This window comes from Neophocaena asiaeorientalis, unplaced genomic scaffold, assembly GCF_003031525.2.
Source record: "Neophocaena asiaeorientalis asiaeorientalis breed wild unplaced genomic scaffold, Neophocaena_asiaeorientalis_V1.1 scaffold407, whole genome shotgun sequence".
Classification (NCBI taxonomy): domain Eukaryota; kingdom Metazoa; phylum Chordata; class Mammalia; order Artiodactyla; family Phocoenidae; genus Neophocaena; species Neophocaena asiaeorientalis.
Window position 1 is genome coordinate 464,168 of NW_020174060.1, and position 9,993 is coordinate 474,160.

The 9,993-nt window shown below is 48.1% G+C and overlaps 1 protein-coding gene across 5 annotated transcripts; it reads right to left on the minus strand.

Annotated features, from left to right (window-relative positions):
- Positions 1–760: 760 nt before the first annotated feature.
- GIMAP5 (GTPase, IMAP family member 5) lies at positions 761–7,356 on the minus strand. 5 transcript variants are annotated; one of them, XM_024754448.1, is made up of 4 exons: positions 7,336–7,356; positions 6,826–6,919; positions 3,236–3,284; positions 765–2,276 (listed from the first exon to the last, which is right to left on the minus strand). In XM_024754448.1, the coding sequence occupies exons 3-4, from the start codon at positions 3,276–3,278 to the stop codon at positions 1,396–1,398; spliced, it is 924 nt and encodes a 307-aa protein (XP_024610216.1). In that variant the 5' UTR covers positions 3,279–3,284; positions 6,826–6,919; positions 7,336–7,356; the 3' UTR covers positions 765–1,395. The 5 variants fall into 5 exon arrangements, with proteins under 5 accessions (XP_024610217.1, XP_024610216.1, XP_024610215.1 ...); XM_024754447.1 differs by lacking the exon at positions 7,336–7,356 and adding an exon at positions 7,214–7,237; XM_024754446.1 differs by lacking the exon at positions 7,336–7,356 and adding an exon at positions 7,053–7,153.
- Between the last annotated feature and the right edge of the window lie 2,637 nt (positions 7,357–9,993).

Below are 9,993 nucleotides of genomic sequence, written 5' to 3' on the forward strand. Positions count from 1 at the left end.
TCCGTCTCGCCTCCCCGTGACAGTGGCTCCCTGCACTGTCCCGGACCCTCAGAGGGAGAGTGGGCTGCGCAGAGGAAGGCAGACTTTGGATCTGGGTGTGCTGTCCTTGAAGCCCTCTGGGCGGGGCGGTCTCATCCTCCCTCCAGGGAAGGCATCCCTACCAGGCAGGAACTCGGCCCAAGAAAGTATTAAGAGAGCAGGGCTGCAGGAGGACGGTCTCCCTCCAGGTGTGTAGATGGTCCATTCCCAGGCCTCCCCGCACCAAGAAGTCATCTTTCCCCAGGAGCAGCGTTGCCCAGTGATCCAGATGACATTCCACCTTTGTTGATTTCCAAGAGGAATAAAGCCGGAGGGTTAACCCAAGGATATTTTAGAGCAGAGAAGGAGAAAGGGTTTTGCTCAGCCTGTACTCACACATGAATGTTCACCACAGTAACTCCTTGGAAAGTGTTCAAATATGGCTCTGTTTCTCCCTCAAAGGATAAAGGAAGCATGGAAAAGACCCCCCTAGGGATCGTCCCATTTCCTCTGCCCCCTCCTTTTGTCATTTCCAAAATAATGCAACTCTAGGGATTTTTCACTTTCTTCAGGATTCAGTGAGTGTCTACTCTAAGCAGGAAATTTGGCTGTAGAGGGAGGTCCTTCCTGATACCGGGAACAAGAAAAGAGAAATTCGTTTATTTAGTCTCGATTCACTTACTCACAGGAAGCATGAAAACAGGGAAGTTCTGATAGATTTAAGGATTTTTTTAAAAGGATATGGAGAACGCTTCATTAGTTCAAATGTTTTCAAATGCAGGTAGAAGAGACCCCAAACTCCAATAGCTTAAGCAATAAGGGAATTTATTGGCTGACATACTGGAAACGCAGAGACAGTGCAAGCTTCAAGGCGGTTGAGTCGGTGGCTCGGGTTGACTCCATCATTCTGCTTGGCTTCAACCTCAGGTCGGTAGCCACACGGCTGCTGTCGTTCCAAGCATTACACGCAGGTCGAACAATGCTCAGAGGAGGAAGAGACTGTCTCTCTATGGGGGTCTTTCCTGGGCAAGCAGAAACCTGGCCCCAGCTCTGCAGACTTTTTCTCACTTCCCATTGGCCTGAATTGGGTCTCAGGCCTATGCCTGAGCTGCTCACTACAAAGAAAATGAGATTGTATATAGACCAGCCAGGCATCCCTCGAACTGAGCCATCGTCATCTTCCTCTGAAGCACGTGGCTTCACCGAGGGACTGGTGGAGGCGTGAACCGAGCCAGAAACCCACAAGGAAGCTGGGAGCTGCGGAGATGACAAACCATGTCCCCTGCAGACCAACAGAATTTATTTCTGAAATGAACAAAGAATCCTTGAGGTGATACTTTAGAAAAGCCTCTGACAAACAGATGAGACAGAGGAGAATTAAAGATGATACCAAATGATCAGCAGAATAAGAAGAAAAAGTAAGCTGCACCAGACAAGACACACACAAAGAGCGTCGTGCACGACGATCCAGTGTTTGACTCGCAGGAGCGCCTTGAAGGCGCGGTTTCTCTGGGCCTCTTTCAGGTCTTGCTTTTGCTTTGCAATATGCGACCGCACCTTGGCCAGGTAGCGCACGTGACCTTCTCCGTGGGGGTCGCCCCCGCCCTGCTGGAGCCGCTGTGCATCAAAGAAGAGGTCGTTGCTGAGGCAGGCGCCCTGGAGTTCCCTCTCCAGCCCCTCGACCATGGCCATCAGCTCGGCCAGCTGCTTCCTCTGCTCGTCCCCGGAGGCCCGGTTGCTGAAGGCGCAGTACCTGTGCCCGCACTCCCGGACCAGGCCCCTCAGCCTGACGTTGTCTGTGTTTGCTACGTAGTCATGCAAGGATCCGTCCGCTAAGTCCTCCTTGCGGGTGAAGAGGATGACCGTGTGTCTCAGGGCTCTCGCCCCAAAGACCTCCTTCACCCTGGTCACGGCCACCACGTCCTGCTCTGTGAAGCGCCCCAGCTGGGTCACCAGCAGCAGCACGTGAGGCCCCGGGGCCGAGAGCAGGTAGCAGTCCCCGATGTCCTCGTACGCCTCTTGGTCCTGGGCCCTCGCCTCAAAGATGGGGGGCGTGTCCACCACCAGGACGCTCCTCCCATCCCACGTGCCCGTTGCGCCCTGACACTTCCTGGTCACCGACTGGGCCGCCAGCCTGGACTCAAACACTGGCTGGCAGAGGATGCTGTTCCCGGTGGCACTCTTCCCGCTGCCTGTTTTGCCCACCAGGATGATCCTCAACCAAAACGATCCTGGATTTAAGCTCTCTTCTCCTCTGCCTGTCAGAGCACACAGAAAGTTAATGTGCCATTGCCATGGACTGAATGTGTCCCCCCCAAAATCATATGCTGAAACCCTAATCGTCAATGTGATGGTATCTGGAAGTTGGGTCTTTGGGAAGTGCTGAGGTCTAGATGAGGGCGTGAGGATGGAACTCCATGATGGAATTAGCGTCCTTCTAAGAAAAGAAAGAGACTAGAACTCTCTTTCCACCAGATGAGGACACAGCAACCCGGAAGAGTGTTCTCCCCAGACACCAGATCTACCACACCTGGACCTTGGACCTCCCAGCCTCCAGATCAGTGAGAAATTAACATTTGTTGGTTACCACCCAGTCTGTGGTGGTTGTTTTAGCAGCCTGAACTGACAAAAAGAGTAATAAATGCCTTTTTAGGAGGAAGAGAACGAAAGATAAAAAGGAAAAGACCTAGAAGAAATAGCATCCCTGGATCAATTAGGCTATCACACTCTCTTTTCCCAGAACAGGGCTGGGCTCAGAGTAAATATTGTTACATAGAGAATAAAGGGAAGTCTTGCAGGGTTGGTGGAATAAATCATCCCAGCTGGCCAAAGTCATCAGGATCGCTCCTTTTGGGATGCTGAATTTTTCCACCCTTTCCAGAACATTCTCCCTATTCAGTTCCCACCCTGAAGGCCTTCTGATGCTCAGAGCTTCCTACAACCATTAAATTAATTGTCAGTCGCATACTTTCATCTCCTCCCATCCCTGCCTGGTCTCTGTTTTACAAGATGGCAGGGTTTTATCTGAAAGAACTTACCCTCACTAAGGAGAGCATGACAGCAGATAGCCTAATAAGTTCTATTTCTTGGGGGACATGCATTTTCTTTGTGTTGAGGTGACTCTAGTCTTGTACTTTTCCCTACCGGTGGGAAGTTTGCTGACCCAATGCTGAGTTCATGGTCCCCAGGTGTTGTGCAGGGCTCCACCAGATCTTACCTTTGATGCACGTGTCTTCTCCACCCTTCTGAAGCCCCTCCATTTTGTTCTAGACGGAAAACAGGCAGAGACTGTTCATACTCGAGTCGGATGTGACATCCGACACAAAACACCACATTTTATAGATGAGGAGATTGAAGGGAGAAAAAAACGACTACTGAAGGTCACACATACTTTAATGGACGAGCCGAGACTAAAACCCAGGGCTGCGGACCCTCAGCCATTCTCGGCACTAGACTGAACTTCCTCACAAAGAGTATATACACAGTCCCAACACAAGAGCACCGCACGTGGTTTCCCGCCACCTGGATTTAGCTACTAACAGGACGCACTGAAAACGTGCTGTCCACCCAGAAGACCAACTAAGGAAGTTGGTCATATCCTGGCTTCCTGGCTCTCTGTCTTCAGGATCTCAGTCCTGGCACCCAAACTCAAGATTGCCTCGCAAAGTTTCGCCTTGGGTAAACTCACAAAAGACATTCTTCCCTAAGTTTCCATGGTGATGGTGGTAGAGAGGGTCACGAATCATCCCAGTTTGCCCAGGACTGAGAGGATTCCCTGATCAAAGGAACTTCAGTGTTGAAACTGGGAGAGCCCCAGGCAAACCAGGACGAGTTGGTCATGCCAGGAGTAGGAGATTGTCATGACCCCAGGTGGGCAGTGGGGTGGAGCATACGTCCGGTAAACAGAGGGAAGACCTGATCTGTTAGGCTCAGACCAGCTCTTATGTTACCAAAGAGTTATGCTTCCATATTCTCAGCTCAAATAGTCTCTGACCAGTAGCTACCTCAGGGGCATCCCTCTCCAGTCCACTCCCCTTCTTTCATTGTACCCCATATGCCTTTTTCTTGATCTTTGTCTTTCTTCCTACTTCCTACTTCCTGTGCTCAGCGAGTGGGGCCACTCAGGCCCCATCCAAGGATGACTACTCAAGCTTCACTATTGGGAAAGAACGTCACGACCCTTGCCAAAACTGCATCAGGACCTCACTGTGTGCCAAGTTTTAGAGTATTTTCTAAGGCTCAAGGAGTTAATGCTAAAGAATGAATCTCTAATTGTGGAATTTCAGCATCTAGGACAGGTGAACCGAAAAAAACTACTTTTTGGAATAAGTAGATTTCCTCCACACTCCTTGGAATCACACCATATAGGATGTTATCTAGCCCCTCCACCTCTGAAACTGGCCACTGTGATTACCTTTGAAGGAAAAATAATTTAATAAATAAATAACTTGGGAATTATTTTAATTTGAATGTCAAAATTCAGCTTCTATCAGACAGTTTCCCGGTAATATCTTGTAATTCGTTCTAATGGTATTTTCAAGCCAAAAGAGAATTCAGCCTCAAGACTTCAACATCAGCTCCTGCCTGAGTTTCTAGCCTGCCAGTTTTGGACCTACTAGCCCCCATAATTGCGTGAGCCAATCCTTCAAATAGATTTCTTCATATATACATCCTATTGGTTCCGTTTTTTCTGGAGAAAACTGATACATCGATCCAGCTAATTCTCTCTGTTGAAATCTGGAGAAGGAGCAAACCTGAAAATAATTCTCACCTTTGGCTGGATCTTTTCAAGCACGAAGTCTACAGGGAGGACTTTTTAAAAGATGTGATTGCATAGGGGAGGCAAATGGGGACACCGGTGTTTTTTAGATATCAGCTTGTTTTCTGTGCTGATGATCTTGAAACCAAGGTGCTCTGTTTTCTCATGTACTGCCCTTGGATCATCTTGAATGGTGGTCTCCAGAGAGGACCAGCAAGGAGGGGCTCCCAAGCATCTGAGGACACCAGGCTGGTACCAGGTAAGTGATTGGATGAATGTTAAGGGGCAGAGAAGGTGATGCTGAAAGAGCTGCAGAAAGGGGAGCTGGAGGGGGGCTGGAGCTGATATGCCTGGACTCAGAGAAATCAGGTAACACTGTCCACGTCTTTTATATATGAGGAATACAGCAGCAATGTGAAGCCACCTGCACCCAGGACTGTGGGTTGAAGGGATATCCGAGAGAGATGGCAACCCCTTCACGGTGTCTCCCGGCCAATTGGGAGTGCAGGCAGGACCAGAGTGCGCTGCCTGCCCTGTGTGCTGGGAGGGATGTTCCCCTCTGGCTGCCCCTCAGACCCTCGGGAACGGGTCAAGCAGCGCTACTCACGTGATGTGTATGGCCAAGCGACTGGTAGCCAGCCATCTTGGAACAAGAATGAGAGGCTTGAATTCCTGCTCTCTCTGAGTCTAGCCTGAGCAGAAAGAGAAGTGAAAAAAGGGGCCCCTTCTCAAGAACCATCTTTCTCAATTATTTTGGGAGGATTTTTTTTCCCTCTCTAGTCCAAACGGCCACACCTCTGGCCAGAAGGCTGCCACCGGGTCCCAGCTGCACACCCTCCCCTACTCTGTCCCCTGCAGATCCCTGTGCCCTTGTCGCCACATTAGTCCCCTCCCGACATCACCATCATCGTGCTTCCTCCTGGCCATCAACCTCACTGCAGAGCCATCATCCTTCCATCCACTCATTGAAAATGTTACTAAATACCTGGCTTTGCTAGACACTTCTCTCCCTACACTTGGAGGACGGTTGGACCAGTTTAGAGAACAGCTCCTTCCAAAGACAGGGAAAGAAGGTGATTCCTTGTACCACCCTTGGGAAGCCCCACTTCCTGCGACGTCTCCACTGGGCAGGGCTGAAAGGAGCACGTGGGGACAGGAAAGGTAGAGGCACCCTTGGCAAAATTGTGAAATGGGCCAAAACCCAGGCAGATTATCTCACTCTCATTTGCCAAAAGTATTCAGGATCTCCTCCCTACTGGCCCCACGGGAGAGGGTTGGAGAAGGTGACACGCCGATTAGGAATCATAAACAAGATGCCACGGTGAGACACCGGTCGCTGTCAAAGGGTGCCAAGCAGGGTAATCCTCCAGGGATAACGCCCTCGTAACTCCATCCTGGTCAGTGAGCAGGTTAAATCATTTTTCAAAACAATAAATTGGATGTCTTTCTCAGAAATAAAGCACGTGTTTTACCCAAGCGGATCACCTTGTCCTGTTCCTGAAATCGTTTTCCCTCTTGAAAACAGAAACTTGCCTTCGAGTTGAGTGGTGTGTGCGACAGAGACAAGCGACAGACCTCAAGTCAGATTAAAATCGCAAGGCCGGTTTCCAGCCTGTTCTTCAGAAGGCATCCTATGACTTCTGGGAGCAGGTTGCAGGGAGGAGGGTCAGACCGTCCCCCGTCACCCAGCAACGCGCAGAGAACTCTACAGGTGCACCCAGATGTGGGTGCCTATGTGGATACGTTTTTGCACAAACGCGAGAAATAAGCGAGCTAGTATCACCAAAGGGCTACTCTCTGAGCTCATTCTGTTCAAAATTTTAGGTTCTGAAAAATATAGTACTAGTAATATTTTCTGTTTGCGGTTATTTGGGGCTTTAGGGTATGTAATTCCTGACCCTGATAATTTAGGAATAATGAAACTCAGGCTTAGAAAGATCAAGTGTGCAGATTGACACAGATTGTTACTGGGAGAACTGCACAGAGAGGGAGAAGGAGAGGGAGGGAAGGGGAAAGAGAGAGGTAGAGAGACGAACAAGCCCTGTTACCTGGTATGTCCTGGAAAGTTCTGCAAGTTCTCAGACAATCTTGCTGCAATCTTCCCTCCTCTCCCAGGCAGCCTCTCTCATTGGCTTCTAGTCTCTTCACAAAAACATAAGAGGAGTGACAGATGAAAAAACCTGGCCACCAATTCTACCTGCCAGAGAGAAAGAGAGAGAGAGAAAAAGACCGTGACCCCCGGGGGAGGGAAAGGACAATGTGTGAGTTTCCTCACCAAGCTGTCCTCAGAGAGTGACTCAGAAGCCCTCGGAGACGCCAGAGGAAGAGGGTTTTCTTTTTTGGTTTGGCTTGGTTTTGTTTTCTTTTTAATAACAGTTCCATTTCCTTCTCCCCACCGCATCTCTGTAAGGCTTTTCTGCAGAACAAGGTCTCTACCTGAGTTAGTCTGGAGACTCGGGGAAGCCAATGAACATCTGGGGCACGGTTGCATCCCAAACCAAGCATCCACCGCCCTTCACTGGCCCACACTGGACCAACTCGCATCTCCCCACGCCCACCATTTATGTCTCCTGCATAAAGATAGCTTCTTAGATGTAACTCCAGATGGCAGTGAAGGCTGAACTTAAGGCAGGCATCTTGCTTGAGACCTCCTCTGGCTCTGGCCCCCCTTCTTGTTTCTCTGTCAAATGCCCTGCTCTCGAGTCACCCATGCTTTGACCTGAGGAGGAAACAAAGTTTGGTAGGTTTCTTCACCTAGGTGGACTTGCATTTCCACAGAAGCCAGGGACACATCCGACCCCACCCATAGTGCGATTTGGGCAAAGTGACAAGCACTTAAGTGGATAGGGGTGACATGGCGCCTCCCACTGCCCTGGTTAATGTTCTTCCTCTGCTTCTGTGCAAAGGCCCTGCTGGGGGCCCCTGGGTTGCAGGGGCTGAAGCACCTCTCTGGAGACATCCTTAGAGTGAAGGGGGCAGAGTTTGAACCATTACTTGCACATTTGGGTTCAAAACTGTAAGTTGAGAAACAGCTATAATCAGGACATTGAGCTGCAAGTAACTCTTGGTTCTTTGCTGAGAGGGGAGGGCATTTATAATGCAGATAACACCCACGTTTCACATTTGCAACGAAAGCCATGCCTGACTTACAAAATATTCTCCCATATCGATACTGTCATTTTAACTTTTCAAACAATAATAGCTATTACACTGAAATGAGGTGGACACATGCCCTCCTGCTGTAGAGGACAGAAAGGCATGCTTTTAACATACAGAAGACATTTTTGGTCTTTGCTAGCTAGAAATCCCTCTGATATCTCATTTTAGTTGGGGGTGGGTGGGTAGGGGAAAGGAGGTTAAAAGATCAACTCCTCTAAAACAAAAATAACTCTTTGTGCTAGACATTTATCAACTCTCAACTGGTTTATCGTGAATACTTCTATGCACGAAGTCAACCTATTCAGTTATCTCAGCACACATTTTGTAAATACCTGGTACACAAGACATTGCTCAACCGTAGCAAATCCACACCTGCCACGTGAGTTTTTCACGGTTGAGGTAAACCTGTCCTTTTACTTGTCTTAAGCTGCTGAGGCTAATACACATGACCCCACACCATAGAGACTCCGGATCCTGACCGGCTACTTTCTGTGCATTAGAAAAAATGCAAATGAATCACTGAAAACAATCATCTTAGTTCTGTCTTCAGGAATTTCCTCAGCTACTACATAGGGTGAGATGAGCTGCTTTCTACTGGAGACAGTTGTATGCTTTTTCCTCTAAACAGCCTCTTCATATACTTAGCTGATTTCTTCTGTTAAATTATATGTATTTTTCTTGTTGATTCAAGAAAGGCCTTTATTTATTACTCAAGAAAGCAAAATACTACCTACTCTATATAACACTGGTTAACACTCCTTTTCACCCCTTTCCTTTCTTTATTTAGAGTTTTGTGACTATTCAGGACTCCTCTTTTTCCTTCAGTGTTAGCTCTTGGAATTCTAGTGATGGCTCTTCAAACCATAAATGCTTCTAATGGTTGGTGAAAGAAATACCAGCAAATAAAAGGAGGGAAATTGTTCCTTTGCCCCTACAGCTACAGAGGAAAACAGCAAATATTATTCCTGCAACAGAGTCTGTGAGATATCCAGTCCTCGAAAACTGTAGCTCTGCCCTGTGAAAATAACCATTGGTCTCTCAAAGCTTGTAGAATTATGGTTGTCTTATTTAATAATGTGTTTCCTGGGACTTCCCTGGTGACTTCCCAGTGGTTAAGAATCTGCGTGCCAGTGCAGGGGACAGTTCAAGCCCCGGTCCAGGAAGATCCCACATACCGTGGAGCAACAAAGCCCGTGCGCCACAACTACTGAGCCTGCGCTCTACAGTCCGCAAGCCACAACTGCTGAGCCCATGCGCCACAACCACTGAAGGTCATACACCCTAGAGCCTGTGCTCCGCAACAAGAGAAGCCACCACAATGAGAAGCCCATGCACTGCAATGAAGAGTAGCCCCCTCTCACCACAACTAGAGAGAGTCCGCACACAGCAATGAAGACCAAACACAGCCAAAAAATAAATAAATAATAAATTTATTTTTAAAAATAGGGCTTCCCTGGTGGCACAGTGGTTGAGAGTCCACCTGCCAATGCAGGAGACACAGGTTCGTGCCCCGGTTGAAGAGGATCCCACGTGCCGTGGAGTGGCTGGGCCTGTGAGCCATGGCCGCTGAGCCTGCGCGTCCGGAGCCTGTGCTCTGCAATGGGAGATGCTGCGGCAGTGAGAGGCCCGCGTACCGCAAAATAACTAAATAATAATAATAATAATGTTTTTCCTCATTGTGAGATGTAAATTGAAATCTAGTAATTCCTAACAGGTCTAAATACTCATAAGGTTTCTTGGACAGATCCAAAGGAGATCACTGATACTTCTTTCTTCTGCCATAGGCATGGAGGTAATAAAATAAAACAAAATAAAAGAGTCAAGAAAGTTTGGGACTTGTATCTCTAATTTAAATTGACAATATGCTCAGTAAAAGAGAACTGTCAATTGGTGTCAAATGTCTTGCAGATACTACCCCCTGCTGTTCATCTAAGTTAGCTACAATAAGTTTTTTGCTCAGTCTGGAAATTTTAACAAACGTTTTCTTTTTGGCTTCTATCATTCTTAGAAGGCCCTCCTTTCTCATCCCTTTATTTAAAAATATATTATTTAGCTCC